At 43.5% G+C, this 19,166-nt stretch overlaps 1 protein-coding gene across 3 annotated transcripts in view; it reads right to left on the bottom strand.

The window, feature by feature from the left end:
- Positions 1-19,166, bottom strand: part of ADTR (androgen dependent TFPI regulating protein) — a 66,415-nt gene that overhangs the window by 20,334 nt on the left and 26,915 nt on the right. For all 3 annotated transcript variants that reach the window (XR_011624030.1, XM_011742522.3, XM_011742523.3), the window contains exon 5: positions 1,362-1,477. Coding sequence is in view for 2 of the 3 variants with exons in the window: in XM_011742522.3 (XP_011740824.2) it covers positions 1,362-1,477 (116 nt within the window). In the remaining variant the exon portion in view is untranslated. The remainder of the gene's footprint in view (positions 1-1,361; positions 1,478-19,166) is intronic.

Below are 19,166 nucleotides of genomic sequence, written 5' to 3'. Positions count from 1 at the left end.
CCCAGATACTCTGTCTTTAGGGATATATTCCTTTGTGTGAAGCCAGATATGGCAAACACATAGCATATATCTTACCACTGTCCATTGTCATGCTATTGAAAGTCATTGCCTAATAATCAAGCAAATTTTTCTTGGTAGTGCCTCAGAATCCTTCTCAACAGAGTGCTCCAGACATCAACTATCAGTAGGTCCCAAGCTTAAGCTTCGTTCTCTGAAAGTTCCTTTGTTAAAATGTAAAGGCTTCAGAGGCTGAAGAACAACATAGAGCACCGGAGTCTTGGGGTAGATTTATTGAGCAAGTGCTTTCTTCAAGATGGGAGAAGAAAGATTTGGGTACTCGGGGAAAGAGGGGCACAGAAGGGTGGGAGGGGTAGACACCACAAAAGGGAAGGAAGGGTTAGGGAGAAAACAGCAGATGAGGTCTGGACACCAAGTTTGTTTGCTCTAAGAAAGAGGCTGGTCGAGTCCATGAAACAGGCACTGCTAGAGCCCAGGTTCTTTGAAATGCACTCTCTCTCGGCTTCCGTCCCTGACAGAGCACTGAACTGAACTAAACTTCCTCGCATATAGGGATCGGAGGGTTGTCCAGATTGTCACACATGAATAGCTTGTGTGAGTCTAGAGAAGGAACACTGATTAGCTTCCAATCTGCAGGTCTTGTGTTCAGCAAGCCTCTTTCTTTCAGTAGGAACAAAAGCATGGTACCAGATGAGAAGGTTATAGAATGGAAGAAAAGTTTCTCAGTCACTGGGTGAAAGGCCAAGCACGTTCCCTTGATTATAGACTATTGGACAGCATTTCTGAAAATGAGTGTTGCCAGGTGGTTGAATGATGAAATCTAGGCCAGCTACTGAAATCGTCTCCCATGCATTGCCCAAATGTGTTGTAGGAGCTCTGATGCCAGCTGCTGATGCAAACAAGCCCATAATGAAACAGGCAACAGGAGTGGACAAACCTAGCCCGCTCTGCCCGCTAAATGCCTTTTTAGGTAGAATATAGTTAGACGCCTCAGATCCCTCAGCCATTCGAACATGTTCACTGAAGATAGAACCAAGGAGCAACATTTCCTTGGGAAAGCAAGGTGCGTGGCTTTGCAATGATTAACCCTTCATGAGAGAGAGAGAGGGGAAGTTGTGACTTGCTGTGTGTGTGTGTGCACACCTGCATGTTTCTGTGCATGGGAGGTTTCCATGAGCATTAAAATCAAACAATAAGAATCCTTCTTACCTGGAAATGTAAACATGATTAAATCCTTATTAAACCAAGATAAAGGGATTCTGACAGAAGAGTACACATTTCTGGAACTTCCCTCGGGGCCTTGAATGATAAGCCTGCGTTGACTTTCTCCATGTGATTCTTACCGGATGATGTAAGTAATGTTGGCGGCAGCCAGCAAGGTGAGCCCTGTCTTCTTTGATGGATAGGAGTGAGGCCTGAGGACGACTTCAACCAATGTGATGGGGAATATGAAAGTGTGCTGGAGGAGAGAAAATGGCAAATCAGAATGGCAGGGTGTCCGGGGTGCCCATAGTGCCCATAATTCTCTGCTCCCTTCCAGTCTACCTCTTCCACACTGCTAGATGAATCTTTCCAGGTCATGCTCCCTAGATGCCCAAGGACCGACAGCGGCTCCCTCTTGCCTACCACATTAGTCCAAATTCCTCTGTCTGGCTACCAAGGTCTTTGCAATGTGTCTCACCCTCTCTCTGGTCCTGCTTATTGCCCACTGCCCCCCGTCCCCACTTTTTTTTTGCAGGGTGGGGCAGAGAGGCAGTCTTGTTCTGTCACTCACCCAGGCTGGAGTGCAGTGGCATGATCTCGGCTCACTGCAGCCTCTGCCTCCTAGGTTCAAGTGATTCTCCTGCCTCAGCCTCCTGAGTAGCTGGGATTAGTCATGTGCCACCAAGCCCAGCCAATTCCTGACCTCAAGTGATCTGCCTGCCTTGGCCTCCCAAGGCGCTGGGTTTACAGGCATAAGCCACTGTGCCTGGCCCTCTCCTAAAACACACACACGCATGCACACACTCATGCATACTCTCACACACATTCACACATTCATGCACAAACATGTGCACTCACACTCCTGTATACATACATTCATGCACATCCATGCACATGCACACACAGGTTCATGCATATTCTCACAGATATTCACACATTCGTGCACAAACACGCACACTCACGCATATACTTTGGCATATTCTCACACATTTGTGCACACACATGCACATGCACACATCCATACTCTTGCATACTCTCACACACATTCATACATTTGTGCACACATACACACACCCACGTGCACACACGCCCCCCCTCCGTTAGACCGAGGCCGTCTCCTTCACCCTCTGTTGTGTCTCTTTCACCCTTCGTTGTGCTCAGCATGCTCACTCGCACTTCCAGCCTCCTGTGCCTGCTTCCTCTCCCTGTGTGGACTGTGCCTTCTCTCCCTGGGATTCAAATCCTCTATGTTCTTGCAGCCAGTGCAATCTTCCATGATACTGTCTCTGAATTTTCCTCTTGGTAATTTCTCTCACTCAACTCGACTGCATTTATATCCTGTGCCATGTAGTCTAGCACTTATGGTGTATATTCGTAAGCTCTGGGGGGCTGGAGAACACGTTCCACCCATCTTTGCGTTTCCTATTGCATTTAGCATGGTGTAACCGAGTTCAGTCCTGCTGAGGGTGGTGTGTGGGGTATGCGTGAGCCTCCCTCTGAAACCCCTATGTCCTCCCCCTCCTTCCCTGCGTCACCCCCTCCCTATAACCATCTGTTTTCTTACATCCTCCAAACCCTTAACAGTAGATTTTTTTAAATGACATAATCAAGGAAATAACTTTAGGAATGGTGGTGTTTTCACATGCAAGGACTGCTGCAGCCTACTCCCATCTTGATTATAGAAGCTGACCTGGGAAAGGTCACTGGAGTATGTGTGCCATGTCTTTTCATTTATTGATAACATTTATGAAGTCCTTCTGCCATCCTCTGAGCTTATTGAGAACATCTAGTAGTGCTAGTATTTTGTGTTTTTTGTAGTTCCAGCTGTCATTCCTCCTTCACTCCTGCTCGCCAATTTCCTCAGCTTGTGGCTGCCTCTTTCACCCACAGTCTCCACCTGCAAGCTCCAGCCCCATCTTGTTCCTGAGCCCCAGGGCAGCTATGTTGGCCCCTTAGTTAGGGTAGTCTCTGGAGCTTGGGAATGTCACTGTGTTTTCATGCCCAGTAGTGCAGTTGGAACTCTGGGTGCTGGCTCTGGGCAGTCTTTGTGCTGTCATTCACAAAAGTCTTGTGCTCAGGAGGCATCCCCAGGAGGCAGTAGCTTCCTCCCATCTGAGCTGAGCTGGCTACGGCAGTTGGAGATCACGATGACCCACAGATGACCAGAAATGGGTCAAGTTTTGGTGAGGCAGGAGAGGGTGAGAAGGACTAAGCTGTAAGTACAGGGCAGTATGGGGTGAAGAGGACCTCTCAGGGTGTCCTGGTCAAGGCCACAGTGGGGTGGCCCAGAGCACCTGGGCATCTCAAGGGCCCTGGGCACCCTGAATTTTAGTGACAACGCCTAGAGAAACAGCATTGCAGACAAACCATAGCTTTTACATAATTTGCTCAGGGCTGCTCCTGAACACACTGACTGGTTGGAGAAACAAATGGAAAGGCTCCCAAGCCCTCATCACACCTTGCGTCTTCCTTCAGTCTGATTTTAGGCTGCAGCTTCTGTGTCTCTCCCTCTAATAAAAGAGCACGGCATCTAAAGGCACACGGTTTCTAATCTAACCCTGGGCTAGTGACCAAATCGCTCTGAACTTCACATTCCCCAGTTATAAAATGGGTTCAATAAATAGTACATATCTCTGGGGAGGCTGCTATGGGGATTGAGGTGAGTGTGTGGAATATGCTTGGTCTCTGGCCCTGGAGAGCTTCCGTGAGCATTTGCTAGAGTTGTCACTATTATCAGTGTGACTGCTGTCCTTCATCTCATTGGTGGGCCCAGGGTGGGGTGCAAGCAAGGGTCCGGGATATCCATGGCTTCAGGTGTTTAGATGGACTCTGGCCTGGGTCTGCAAGAGGCTATGGCGTGCCAGCTACTGGAGTATGGTTGTCCCCGGGGCTCCCTCCCCAGCCCACAGCTGGTGCCTACGTTCCCAGCCAAGGCCACCTCAGAGCCCTGCTGATGCTCAGTGACCAACAGGGCTGCTCTCTTCATCCAGAGGCCACCTCAGCAGGCAGGAGATGGAGCTGTCTCCCTGCACAGCCACTTGCCTCTCTCTCCCAGCCTTCACTCTGCTGCAGCCAGGAAGATCCAACCTCTATTAAAAACCATTAACAAGCCCATTATACTGGCCATTGATCTGACGAATTTTATTAACCCTGCCCACAATCAGCAGCTCCCGTCCTCTACATTAACAATCATTTGGAACAGAATTCCTGTGGAATAATGTACTGTGTTCGCGTTAGGAGTAAATGGGTTCGCGGTGATTAATGCTTTTACAACAAACAACTCAGGAATGCATGACTGGTCACCTCTTTCAGGAGGCTGCCCTTTGCAAGTGACATTCAATTGGATTTCCAAATGAATTCTCCCTGATGGCTTCTGGGAAATTTACTTCAGTGATGTCATTAGTGATGGGCCATATACCTCGACTTCATCCTAGCTAAAAGGTCTTTGCAAGAATCACATTTTCCGGTTGGGGCTGGGAGTAGCAATGAGGAAAAGAGCCTTCTAAATATTGAACTGCAGTGAAGAGCCAAACATGATGCAATAAGCCTTCCGGTGTTTCAAACGTATGGGTAGTTCACCTCACTTTGACATAAATCATATGACCTTTGTCAGACAGCACATATTTCAATAAAAAAAGGAAGAACAAATTCAGTAAGAGAAAAATCAAATATGCTTTTTGCTTCCAAAAAATCTAATAATTAGGCTGGGATTGACACAAATTAGAATGCTGCCAAAAATTACTGGAAACACTGACTCATTCTGTATTTCAATTAACAGTTTCTCAGTTTCCCTTATAAACAGTGAAGCTGACAAAAATTAATTATCTCAGAGGGGGTAAAATATTTCCTTCTAAAGTAAACAAAACATCATGGGCTGAAACAATAGCATGTGTAAACAGAGGGGATCTAGTGGAGCTATCTTTCCTTGTCATTAAAGTCATCGTTTTGGTAGATTTTCCTTTAAATGTCTCTTTCCAAATGCAATGGTTATAAGGACAGTGTTGTTCTTCTCCCATCCTTTTCTATTCAATTATACCTTCCCCACCATTCTCCATATAATGCCAACTTTCACCTGAATATCTTGGAGTGAGGACTACAAGCATGAAGTATCGATTTAAGTATTAGTGTAATAATCACACTAGATTTGCTGCTTACAAAGTAGCCTTGCAGATAAGTACTAAGATTTACCAGCCCACAGAAAATTTTTGCAAGGTTGCATGAGTGACAACATGGAAAATAATGATAATGATTTGAGCACTTGTTTGTACTCACCCCATACAGGTAGATAAGTGGCTCTATTAAACAATTTCCCTGCATATGAGGCTAAACTTACAGTAGGATGAAGTTTGCCTGACCTTTGAGAAAGAAGCAAGCCTTAATCACTGAGATAACACACGGAGCCAACAGGTCTTCATCACTGTCATAGAGGCTCCAGAGACTGAATCTTTAAGGCTAGGTTGATCACACTCTTATCCTAAGGTTCTTACAGGGCCCAAGAGCACTTAATTTTCTCCAGTGAAAAAAATTCAGAGAGCCTACATATTATAAAATCAGATGATAACATAAAAAAAATCTAATCTCCACTTCTTTCCTCTATTTCATTTCCCTTCTGGACTATCTCTTGTGTTGAGTTTGAGTTGACCAAGATAAATAAACTGACTTCTACCCTCTCAGATGGGTCATCAAGAGCTTTCTCCTGCAGATGCTGTTTCTATATCACCTGCTGCATATGTGCCTTAATACTCTCTTACTCTCCTCTATTCAAGCCACATTCTGATCTGAGAATTAGTTCCTGATATTGGCTCTTCCCAAAGTGAGGTCCTTTCCTCCAAGTCTCTACAATGACACCTTTGGTTTGCTTATGGTACTAATGGATAAATACTTTTAAGTGAAGTTTTAGTGCTAACAAGATCTCATTTCTGGGTACATTAAGGAGGATTTCTTTTGTTTACAATATATCAAATATATCGTTTTTTAATTTTAAAAAATGGAAGCCTTCACAAAATCTCTTTGGGGAAAACACATGACCAAAATATCAATTAAAACATAAACGTAAATACAATAGACATAGAAATGGAGGCAAAACAAACCTTAATCAAATGCCATCACATCCAGGCTTATTATTACACTGCTGTATCACATTTCTTAAGCTTGAAAATTGCATGCAATAAAGGCATGCAGTAATAGTTGTTTTGTAAATTCCAGCAAGGCAATCTCTGGTTTTGATAATACCATCCATTTGCAGGCTAAAAACTTTTACCTCCCTCCTCACTAACTTCCTGTGCTACAATTTCTGCCTCTAACTCCCTACAGGTAGAGACAATGGTGATGGTCCGTGACATTTTTTTAGGAATATTTTGTATCTGAAAGCAGAGACCATTTGTATTCTCTATGTTCCTTACATCATTAAAGGTACAGTTTTGCTTTAAGTAAATCTGATATTTGGAAATCTGGAAACGTGCACATAGGCTATAGAGCTTATATCTCTACGGGACTTAAAAAAACAACTTCCAACTATGCTACCTGTAGAAGTCTTTTCAGTCTCAAAGGCTGAAGTTTTTAAAGAGAATTGGGTTTGTAAAAATTCTCTTTTCTACTTTCTAGGAACTCAAGTGCACAGGCCAGACACCACTGTCATTAAAGAGTCAACATTAAAATTTGTCAGGAGGAAGGGATTGGGGAGATAAACCATCCACAGAAAGAGCCACTGACTTCTCTTTGATCTCCACTGTCAACCTACGTGGGCTAACACACGTTCCCCAGCCTGCAAACGCAAGTTATATGGCAAAGAGTAGTCATGTCTGCAATTTACTCTGAAATGCACCAAAAACAAGATGAATCAATGGATGCACAGGTGGAGAGATCTATGAGAAAGCAAAAACAGCAAACTATTAACAGTGGAATCTAAGTGGTGGGTGACCCAGCTATTCACTGTAAAATTCTTTCAACCTTGCTTTATGTTTGAAATTTGTCATAATAAAACGTTGGGGGAAACACGAATAGTCTTTACTGATTCGGAAAGAGAAATGAATGCCCCATTGGGCCAAGGAAGAAAAGCACACTGTTGTTTATGAACCCTTATGTGACTTGAACAGATGGTTAAATGACAACTTCATGAATCTTCTGAAGAGAATTTTTAAGGGATCTTTTACTTACCACACTGCTGTCCTTTGGGTTAATCTGTAGTTTGACCAGTATTTCAAAGCATCATTCTATTACAAAACTAGTTGGCTTTGAAGGAATCCAGCCTGGTGAAGAAGTGGCAATTTGGATTCTATCCAGTTAAGGATAAGTTTTTTTTGTTTGTTTTTTTTGTTTTTTAAAAAAGATATGGGATCTTAGGACCCTACAATCAGGAATCAGGAATATATCCGCCTCTTCCTGCCCCCATCCCCTCTCTCTCCAACCCTCTAAAGTATCCAAATCCCTTCTTCCTACTGAGCTCTCTCTGGCAATAATAACACCCTGCACACCTGCTGTCAGTGCTGACTGACTCCTTTACTCCTCACATTCAAACTTCATTCACTTTTCTACCAAACGCTTTCCATAACTGCTTATTCTTTTGTCTTCCCAGGCATCACTTCCTTAGCTTTTCCCTATTTTGGTACATACAATCACTTAGCTTTTCCCTATTTTGGTACATACAATCACTTAGCTTTTCCCTATTTTGGTACATACAATCACTTAGCTTTTCCCTATTTTGGTACATATAATCAGGTGCATAGTCTGGTACATTGCAATCAGGCAAACCTAAAAAACAAGTTTTAATGTTGCTACTCCCCAGCTCAAAAACCTTCGGTGGTTCTCTATTGCCTCTGTCCACTATCTATACACCTTCCCTCATCTCCTCTCTTATTTCTCAGAGCATCTCAGCAGGCTCACTCTCTTCTCCTCAGTCTCCTTATTATCCTTTTGTTTCAACCCATTTTTCTTCTCTAGCATTCTTCCTTTTTTTTTCAGTTTTTAACTCTTTAATTTTTTCTCTCCCAACTAGCCCCATACATCTTTGAGATACCTTACCCAAAAAGCCCATTTATTAACATGAGAAGACAGAAATGAAAATTAGAACTCAGAAGAACACTGAAACACAAATACACCAACCAGAAAGCTTACTGGGCTTCTATTGTTGAGATTCAAGTTTAGCAATATGCTTCCAGACAGATAAAGTAAAAAGAGCAAGATGAAATGTACACACTTCCTATTTTTTGTTTTTTGGAGAAATTAAAGTTTTCCCCTAGGCATTAGGCCTGTAAGAAATTACTACCATTGTATTTTCATTTTAGCGGGACTAAGCCTCATAGTGACCTCAACAGTGTCCTCATAACAAACAGTTTACAGGTCTAGATTCCATAAACTGACAACATCTGAAGGCAAAATAACGAAGCTCAATCAAGTGAAGGAGATGCTGCCACTGAGGAGGTAATATTTTCTATTTCCGTAGCCTTATGTGATCTGAGCAGTAGAGGAACTCGAGAAGTACCATTTTCCCCACGGGTGTTTTGTTTGTTTTTGTTGCAGTTGTGAATCGGACACCAGCCAGGATTTTATTCTTTGTTTAAAGCCTGTAGTGCAGGCATTACCACTGTTGATAACACAGAGATCTAAACACTTGGAGAAATTAAAGGAGTCAATGCTAATGGTGAACGCTTTTACTGCAAATAAGAAGCCTCACCAAGGAAACCATCCCCAGCCTTTCCGTATTTGTGAGGCTGTGGCCCGTCCTGCCTTCTCATGGGATGCTCAGTCTTCTGTTTGTTCTGCAGCTCCGTTGGTCTGCACTCAATGCTTCACTGCTTAACAACATTCCAATTTGTTTTTTACACTGTCAATGTCATGTGTTTTTTCCCCTTCCTTTTCTCAAAGAGAAGACAAACTCTTTGAGGGCAAAGCTCTCATTTATTTTTTCAGGACTCCCCTCCTGCCTCTCCTTAACATGTATTTTGACTGTTTCTCTTGTGCACCTGTCCACTGTAGGATCGAGTCCTTAATGAGGTCTGCAGAGGTCCCAGGGATCTGTCTTTCTTCCCATGCCCACCCTCCAATTACTCTGCACTCCCATGTGAAGACCAGGTTTCCCCTCTCACTGTGGATACGGCACTCACCTGTGTCTCCTTCACTCAACCCCCTTGGCCTTCACATCACCTTACAGGGCTCAGTGACCCTCAGCTGAACCCTGAAACTCCAGCAGGCACCCTTTCTTGGCAGAACTGAAGGCTCCTGTGCTCATTCCCATCATGATATAACACTCATACATTCACCTAATACTGACCAAAGTCTTCCAGAGATGGAAGCAACTCAAGGCTTGGGGTCACCATTTTCTCTCTAGTGCCTACAGTGTTTAACCTATTCTGGCCACTTAACGTCAGTGACATTAATGAACGAGTCAATGAAACAAAGTGGGGCAGAAGAGGAAGGGAGGTCTTCTGCACAGCCTGGGAAGCCAACCCAGACTTGCTTCACTGGACTCCAGCACCCACATAGCAGGCTGCGTCCAGGATGGGAGGGTTGCAGAATCAACCCCACTTCCAGCTGGTGACCTTAAGGCTTTCTCACAGCTGTAAATGGCACCCCAAAGCTTGGAAATGGGTGTTGGGGATCAACATGCTTTGGATATTTGTCCTCTCCAAATCTCATGTTGAAATTTCATCCTCAGTATTGAAGATGGGGCCCAGTGGGAGGTGCTTGGGTCATGGGGGTGGATCCCCTATGAACAGCTTGGTGTGTTTGAGTAATGAGCAAGTTCTCACTCTTAGTTCCCATGAGATCTGGTCCTTAAAAAGAGCCTGGCACCTCCTCCCCTCTCTCTTGCCTCTCTTCCTCTCTTGCCATGTGACATGACATCTCCCTTGCCTTCTGCCATGAGTAAAAGCTCACCAGAAGCCAAGCATGCTTCTGGTACAGTCTGCAGAACTGTCAGCCAAATAAACCTCTTTTCTTTGTAAATTACCCAGTCTCAAGTATTTCTTTACAGCAATGCAAAATGGACTAACACGGGGGCTACAGAAAAGCCTGTGAACAAGTATGACTCTTAGAAACAATCAGTGGGTGCCCACTCTATAGTCACTAAATGGTAGACTCAATGAAAAGGCACCACTGAATAGGAGCTGGCAGCCCTGCAGGAAGTCAGAAGATATGGAGCCAGCAGAGACTGTCCTTTGTTCATCTTGAGACTCACTGGTCTGTGGCTCTATGTTCTGAGACAGGGCCAGGTAGAAAGGCCTCCGGGTTTTGCTTGGTATCTCCTCCATGCCCCTCCTCTTCATCAATCTGTAATTCACCCTCCTCCATGCTTCTTTGCCTGGCTTCACATGGTGCACATGGAGACTTGTTTTAAAGACAGAAACAGATGGGCAGCTCTATGGAAAGCTGCTCCAAGTTGGAGGAAGGAGATTGTTCTTTTAAAGAAAGAGGAAGTTTAGGAAGCATGGGGATCTACTCTCACTTTTGGGAAACTGTGTCTCAGGGCACCATCCCTTCCTTTCCGATATCTCATCACAATGTCAAGTAAGGGCTCAGAGTGTGTAAGCAGCTGGTTTCCCTGGGAGATAATAGTGGTTCTGGAAAGCACCCTGTAAGCACAAACTCTGGGGCACAGTTCCAAACCTTCCGCATGACTGATCCCATGACAGATGTTTCCACACTTTCTCCTTCCTGCCTCTGGCCTTCCCTCCCTTGCTGACCTATCAGGGTTTTCTAAAGGGATGTGCAGGCTGTTTTGTGAGAATGGCATCTACTCATTGGTGATTTTCCTAAAGGCACATAATCAGTTGATTTAGGGTTAGTCAATCAATCTCTCTCTCTCTCTCTCTCTCTCTCCCTCTCTCTGTGTGTGTGTGTGTGTGTGTGTGTGTGTACCTCTTGCCAGCGGAGAAGGAAATGGCTAACAAGTAGGGCCTAAAGGTAAAAGATAAGAAGTTGTTTTCCCAGGAAATGCCTTCATTCAATACCTGTCAAATATCTCTTGAGAAGCAGGTCTGCTTCAGCATCCTAGGTAACTGAAGGGTATATAAGATATGGTCTTTGAACTAAAAAAAAATTAATGAATTTCAACTTATTAATCTATTGGAACCCTACAGGGTCAATCTAGGACTAGGCTAGTCCTAAGGCATTATGTAAAGGAGGCTCTGAAAGTGTTAGACAACAGTAGGCAGCACCACATCAAGCCTTTGGTGTCCACAATGAAAGACAATAAGTTCTTGTTTAAATCAAAGAAAGAGTTATGGCAAAATCTTCCTATTCTAAAAGACTCAAGGATTTCCCTTCAACAGCTTTTGTGACATTCCCAAGCTGTATCTAAGGATCTCAGAATGTGCCACTATATTGTGTTTTGTTATTTCAAAATAAAAGTTAATTTTAATTCCCTATTATTAAAAACATATAACTACATGTGAGAGGTTATTTTTTCAATTATGAACATTTTTTTCTTTCTTTCCTTTTTTTTTTTGAGACAGAGTCTCACTCTGTCACCCAGGCTGGAGCGCAGTGACATGATCTCGGCTCACTGCAACCTCTGCTGCCTGGGTTCAAGCGATTCTCCTGCCTCAACCTCCCGGGTAGCTGGGATTACAGGTGTGCGCCATCACACCTGGCTAATTTTTGTATTTTTAGTAGAGATGGGGTTTTACCATGTTGGCCAGGCTGGTCTTGAACTCCTGACTTTAAGTGATCTGCCTGCCTTGGCCTCCCAAAGTGCTGGGATTATAGGCATGAGTCACCCTGCCCGTCCATGAACTTTTTTTTCTTTCTGAGAATCCAAGAGCAAAACAAAACAAAAGCAGAAGGCCATTTACAGAAGGTCAAGCTAAAGATGTCCAGTAGCTTAGTAGATTTATGAATTTGACACTCAGAGGAGAAATCCAGCTGGAGACCGAAGTTTGGGAGCCATCAGAGTATCGACATCACTGTATTAAGTGGTAGTAGTTGAGATAACCCAAAGAGTGTATGAGTTGGAGGAAGAATAAAGCATATAGGAGAAAGCACTGTGGAGACACACCAGTTGAGTCAGAGTTTCTAAACCTCTGTACTGTGGATGTTTTAGAATCCATAAGTCTTTGTAGTGGGGGGTAGGCCGGCTTGTGCATTGCAGGATGTTAAGCAGCATCCTTGGCTTCTACCTAGTAGCATGCCTTCCCCATCCCCCAAAGTTGTGACAATTTAAGTTGTCTCTAGACATTGCCAAATGTCCCCTGCAGGGCACAATCCATCCTGGTTGAGAATCCTTGATTCGAAAGATAGGCAAAACAAAAACATTTTGCAAGGTTGATTGACAGGAGTGGTCAGAAATTCCGGAGGTAAGGAAAAGAGGGAAAGAACTATTTCAGGAGAGATATGTCCAATGTTTTGGAGAGGTAGTCAGGCATGAGCACCAAATCTACTGGGTTTCCAGACAAGAAGGCTGTTGGTAAGCATGCAGGTCAGGAGCTTGCCCCTTGTGTTTCCAATGAGCCTGTCCTTCCTTCCAGGCTAAGTCCTCCATTTCTTGTTGAGTGTCTGGGACTTTGAGGGTTCAACCTCCTGCTAAGCGGATTCTTGGATGTGGAGCTAGGAGCCTGAACACTGAGGGAAGGTCAGCATAGAGATGTTCCCCAGAGGCCACTGCCATCAATTCCACAACCCTGAGGATGGCTGGGAATCTTAACAAGTTTGTAAGTGTAAAATTTAGGCATCTGCCATGTAGGACCAGTTGGCGACAAGCCCACTTGCTCAGAACCCTCTACACTCCTGAGAACACAAGCCTGGGGCATTGGGACAAACTTCCCATGGCCAAGAAATGTGGCTCACTTCCTTATCATGGTCTTCTTAGGAAAAACTGAAACAAAATTTCTCCAAAGGTCACAAAATTCCTTCTCACCACAGAATAATACAATGTGGCTTTTAGGAGTTCCTACTTGTGTTTAGAGAGAGATGCTGAAAACACACACACGCTTTTATTCGTAACCAATTTGTACCAGGCGAGCTCTCCAGAATATCCCTCTGAAATGATTGTACACTTTTTGGTTTCCAAATTCAGAAGACACAAAAAGCACAAGGGTTTGTTTTGTTTGTTTGTGTAGTGCACTTTAGCTTTCAAGCTGAATTTTCACGGGTTAATTAGTTTCTAATAAAAGGAAGAGAAATGCTGAAATCTGCCTTTACGAGGCTTCTCTTTTTACTCTGCCCTCAACATAAGAAGAAACTTGATTACTATTGGACTGTTAAAACTTCAAGTTCCATAGCAGCCACGAAAGAACTTGTTCTATTTGTGGAGTTCCACAGGCATGGATTTACTTTTCACATGCACAACGAATGAACCTCATTCCTAGCTTCTTTGCCCATCAACAGGAACCCCTGGTTTGGTAGTATCAAGTACGTCTCCCAGGGCCAGCAGCAGCCCAGCAATAGTGATGAGGAGGGAAACTGACCTATCACAGGCTTTCATAGAGATAGAAAGGGGCTGTTCCTTTTTTCAACTGTTTCTCCTCTTCCCCTGATGGCCTCTCTTTCATCTGGTTACCGCCATGATCGTGTCCTTATTCCTCTGCTTAATTTCAGACTCTGCCACCTTTTCTCTTTGATTCACTAATTCTTTGGAGACATGAATACACAGTTACCTAATTAACATCTGATCACGGTGGATGTAGAGAGGAAAGGATCAGCCTAGAAAACTTTCTGCCAGATAGTATATGCTTTGAGCTATAGCACCAATCAGAACATTGTTTCTCCTCAAGCAAAATATATGTAATTATGACTCTATGCATCTCTTTGAACATAAGTCAGTCATGATTAGACCACATGTCTCAGATATAACAACCAAAAGCCCTATAGATATTTCAAGGCATCAGTAAGCTTCCTGGCAGTGTCCTCATTTACAACTTTCCGTATAAAAGAACACTCCAAAGTTTCCAAATATACAGTGTCAGCTATAGACACTGACACTGTGGGTCGCTAAAGGCTTTCCCTCTCCCTCTAATGCTCCTTGATCCCAGCACACCCCACTCTACCCCAAAGGAAGAAGAACTCTGGGGTCAGTCAAGGTCACAGAGAAACTACTAAAGTAAGAGATGAAGTCTTCATTCATTCTCTCATGCCATAATCATTAAGTGCCTACTACATGCCAGGCATTGTGTGGGGTGCTAAGGATCGGGAGGTGGACAGATGTGGTCCCTGGCCTTGCAGACCTTACAGTCAATGGGCAACATTTCCTATGAGCAAGTAAGGAAAGATACCAACCGCAATATGTGCTGTGAAGGAAAACAAACAGGAATCTACGTACCAGAACACAAGTGGAGGAACAAACTTCATGGAAGGCAGTCAGGGAAGGCCATTCTGAGAAGACCATGTCTAAGATGAGACCTAAAGGTGAGCCATGGGAGAGCAGACAGGGAGTGTCTTGGGCAAGGGGGCAGTACGTGCTAAGGTGCGAGACAGAACTTCAAGGGCTGCAGGGCACAGTAAAGCCTGCAATGGCTGGAACATGGAGTGCCAGGGGGAGAGAAGCTCAATCTGTATCTGCAGCATTAAGCAGGGCCCAGGATTACCAGGTTTTTGTTGGTCATAGGAAGGAGTTCAGGTTTATTCTAAGTGAAGCAGGAAGCCACTGCTGAGTATCAAAAAGGGAAATAACATTTTCCAGTTGATTTTGCTGTGGTCTGTAGAGGCCTGAAAATGAAAGCAAGAGGACCAGTTTGGTGATGTTGTATTTAGGTGAGAAATAAATGTGGCCACGAGGGTGTTGGCGGTGGAGGTAGAAAGTGAACAGATTTGCTACCTATTTTGGAGGTAGAATGGATAAGAGTAGCTAATGGAATGGATAGAGTGGAGGGAGGTGGCAGGGTCAATGCTGGTTTTTGTCTTGGGCAATTGGGAGGATGATGGTTCCATTTCCTGAGATGGAGATGCTCAGAACAGATGAGAATATAATACACTCAGTGAGATTTTATAATATAATATAATATAATATATTCAGTGAGAATATAATATATTCAGCTCTGTACATGTTGATTCAGAGATACCTGTGAGATGCCTACTGATGTATACAGTAGCAAGGTCAGGTAGCAGCTGGCTATGCAAATCTGGAACTCAAGGGAGATCTGAGCTGGACACTCAGCACATGGAGAGAACAAAAGCCATGGGAATGAATGGATGCCAGTTACTGGGGAAAGGGCATTAGCAAAGCAGAGGTCCCATGGGAAGCCTGGGAGAACACCATTCTTTAGAGGGCAAGCAGGGGATGCAAGCAGAAACCGAGGTAGGAGAAGAACAAGGGAGTGTGGCATCAAAGGGTTAAGGAAGCAGAGTTTCAAGGAGAGAGAGGTGCCCAGTGCTGCTGAGAGGTGAGGAAGATGGGGGCAAAAACAGGTCCCCGGAATTTGGTGACATGGAGATAATTGGTGACTAGAATATGACGAATGAGCAGAATAAGAATAGATCCTAAGTTCAGGTCTGAAGGCAATACTCTTGGGCTACGTTCCATTCCAAGAAGCGCACTTGTGTGCTCGAGTGACAGTGTCTGCCCCAAAGGAACTCCCAATTAGCCAACTCTCCTCCTACCTCTGAAAATCTTTGTAAGAAACAGTGCAGGGCTCAGGAAAATGAAGCTATGACTTGAGGTTTGCCTCTGCTTCGGGTGGTAGGAGAAGGGTTCTTTCCACTTGCCACATCTTTACTTACATCTTATGGAGCAGTCAGTTCCAAAGACTGAAGGCCAGAGAACAGGACTCAGAAAATTGCTCAAGCAGCAGGTGCCACTCTGCTTCCAGTAAGGCCAAAGGGACAAAAGGCCCCAGTATGATTCACAAGAATAAAAGGGGTTGGAAAATTGGGGGAAAATTTAAAAACAGCCGCTATGTTGGAAGAATTTACACCTCGGTGCATTAGGCAGCCAGTGCAGGCCTGGGGCAGACCTGAGAGTTTGGTTTCTGGTTAAATCCCTGATGGCAGAAAATCCCAGTTAACAAATAGGATTTGCATTTCACCTCTCCCCTCCTGGCGAGGCCCAGGTAGTCCTGCAGGCTTGTGTGCCTAACTTCCATGCTGACACTAACAGCCAAGTAGATCAGGCAATCCTGGGTGCATTAAAACCCAATCCTGAGACTTTAATAATATGCAAACTAAATAAACAGCATGCACTAGGAAACAAATACAAACTCATCCTTAATTGTCACATTGCCTAGCCTAAAAGGCAGGCAATTTGAACACCTCAAGCAATCACGTTATGATCAAGAGCCTTTTCTTAATTGCCAGAAACCCTATGGGTCTCTCCTCCAGGAGAGGATCAGAAAGGAACACACTCCAGCAAATTCATCTATAATCACAATTTAGCATTATTACATAGCAGCCTGTCCCTAATAAAGGGATGAACAAAATGAATTCTTTAATCACTAGTTCTCTTTCTTTGCTGATGCCTGTCCCTTTAAAATGAGCGTTCTAGAAACTTTGCATTTTCCTCTGAAATGTACTCTGACCTCCTGCACATGATCCTCCCCAATCTGACTGTGTTATTTAATTTATTTATTTACTTTGAGATAAGAACCTTGCTTAATTGCCCAGGCTGGAGTGCAACGGCACGATCTTGGCTCATTACAACCTCTGCCTCTCAGGCTTAAGTAATTCTCCTGCCTCAAGCTCTCAAGTAGCTGAGACTACGGGCATGCATCACCACACCTGGCTAATTTTTGTATTTTTTGTAGAGATGGGGTTTCGCCATGTTGCCCACGCTGGTCTCGAACTTCTGGGCTCAAGCAATCCACCCGGCTCAGCCTCCCAAAGTGTTGGGATTATAGGCATGAACCACTGATCCTGGTTCTGACTACATTATTAGCTGGAATTAGCGATTAGTTGCATAGTGTAGAAATCCGTGCCTTCAAGAACAGTAGAGATGCTTCCAGCAGGAAGGAACATAAGCTTGCACAAAAGGCCTTTTCACTATGTCGTCTCCCATCTCCCACATGAATTGGTTCTAATCTACCCCATACCACTTCCAATGTATTTCTATATGTCAGGATACTTTCTCATCATGGATTCAAATTCCCATTAATATTTTTTGTAGTCAATATTTCCTCTTCTGCTGACATGGAGGTCATACCCTTCATGCGTACGTATTATAAGAATGGTTATTTTAGAAATTATAACATACATATTTAACCTGGTCATGGCTGACATAGGTCACTGTCTCTAGCCCCTCACCCTCCAACAGTCCAACGGGACCTTAGAATACCTCTATTCCAATCACCCCCTCTCAATTTACATTCTATTTTTGCTCAGCATTTTAGCTCATTTTGGAGGATTTTTTGTATTTTTAATCACTACACATTGGACAAATTCTTTTCCATTGCTTTTAGTATCCAAACCTCCATTCTGAGATCCTATTTCTTCTTTCTAGAGTATTCCCTTTAGCATCTCCTTCAGAGAAGATTTGTGGGTGGGGAAATCTGCTCTAGTGTGTCCGAAAATGTCTTTATTTTGCCTCTATTGTGAAAGACACTTTCAGTGAGTAAATAAAGTTGACAGTTTTTTCCTTCAGCACTTTGGAGCTATTATTCCATCCCTGGCTTTGCTATTGCTATTAAGAAATCAGCTATCAGTTTAACCATAGTTTCTTTTTAGGAAATCCATCCTATTACTCTGGTTAATTTTTGGATCTTCTTTTTTGTCTAAAGTTTCTGTAGTGTCACACAGTAGGTAGATGAGAGTGGTTTCAGTCCAGCCTCAGTCCCGTATGGAATTTATGTTGCACTTCTTGAATCTGAGGATTACTTTTGCATACGTTCTGGGAAATAATCAATGTTTATCTCTTCAAATATTGCCTTTACCTCACTCTTCTTGGTACCTTTTATTCTGCTTTATTTTAGCTTTTGGGAATTTCCGTAACTTGCTTGTTGCTAAGCCAAGCATTTTAAAAAGGTTTTTAAGAAATATTTTTATTCAATGTTTTGGGTGTCTTATGAAATTTTTTTTTTCAAGTTACTGTTTCACTATATGGCCAGAAACGAAATCACTCAGGACTTTTTTTCCTTTGAATGAATAACTTTCTCCTCATGTTAAAGATCATAGGCATGATTCAGAAGGAAGCTATTGATCCATGAATTTTAAGGTCATGGATCAACAGGGTTCACTTGGGAAAACAGAAGCCCATCCAGGGATTCCAAAGAGGAAGGGTTTCAAGGCTTAGGAAGCTGTTGAAAAGGGAAGGGCAGTGAAAAATAAAGGAAATTTCAACCAGATGGGGGTGATTCATGGGAGCTCACCAGGAAGCCGCTACAAACGTCGAAAGTCTTCATGAACTGCTACCATTGATCTCAGCTACTTGCAGGATGAAATGTGTGATTCCTAGGTGCTTTTCCAGAAGCTATTACTAGCCTCATGTCTGCAATCTTCCCACATATCTATTTGAAACTACCACTAGGGAATAATGGCTTCTCTTCCTCCACATCTCATGAGAATGCCTCTCATTGGCTGACTGTTGCCTGGAACCATATGGAGAAAGGGGTTCTAGCAACAGTGGGTGGCTCCGGGTTTATCCCCTGCAATGCAGTGGAGAATGGAGAAGAGGCGATGGTGAGTCCAAGTCAGTAACAGTTTGCGTGGGTCATTAATGTGTCACTGATAGCATTTTATATTGCACATGTAACGTATTTGTTTCTTCTAACAATGCAGAGAATTAAGGATGGTAAACATGCCTTGCCTGTTTAAAGGAACCCAACATCAAGAGAGGTTTATTAATTTTTCTGAAACCACACAGCAAGGCAATGGCAGAAATGGAATCAGAGTTGAGGTTTTCTGGTACTTAATTCTTTTCATGAAGTAAAAAACAAACTTGTCAATTATTTTTACAACTTGGACATACAGCTAAGAAATTTTGCTTCTCCTCATACCAGTCTGACTTTTAGGGATCAAGCTCCAACATTTTCATTTCTAGTAGCCTATACCTTTCAACTTTTTAGCCCAAGTAGACATTTTTAAAATGT

This window comes from Macaca nemestrina, chromosome 5 (assembly GCF_043159975.1).
Source record: "Macaca nemestrina isolate mMacNem1 chromosome 5, mMacNem.hap1, whole genome shotgun sequence".
NCBI classification, from domain to species: domain Eukaryota; kingdom Metazoa; phylum Chordata; class Mammalia; order Primates; family Cercopithecidae; genus Macaca; species Macaca nemestrina.
Note: the sequence above shows the minus strand (reverse complement) of the source record. Positions and strands in the feature narration are given on the sequence as shown.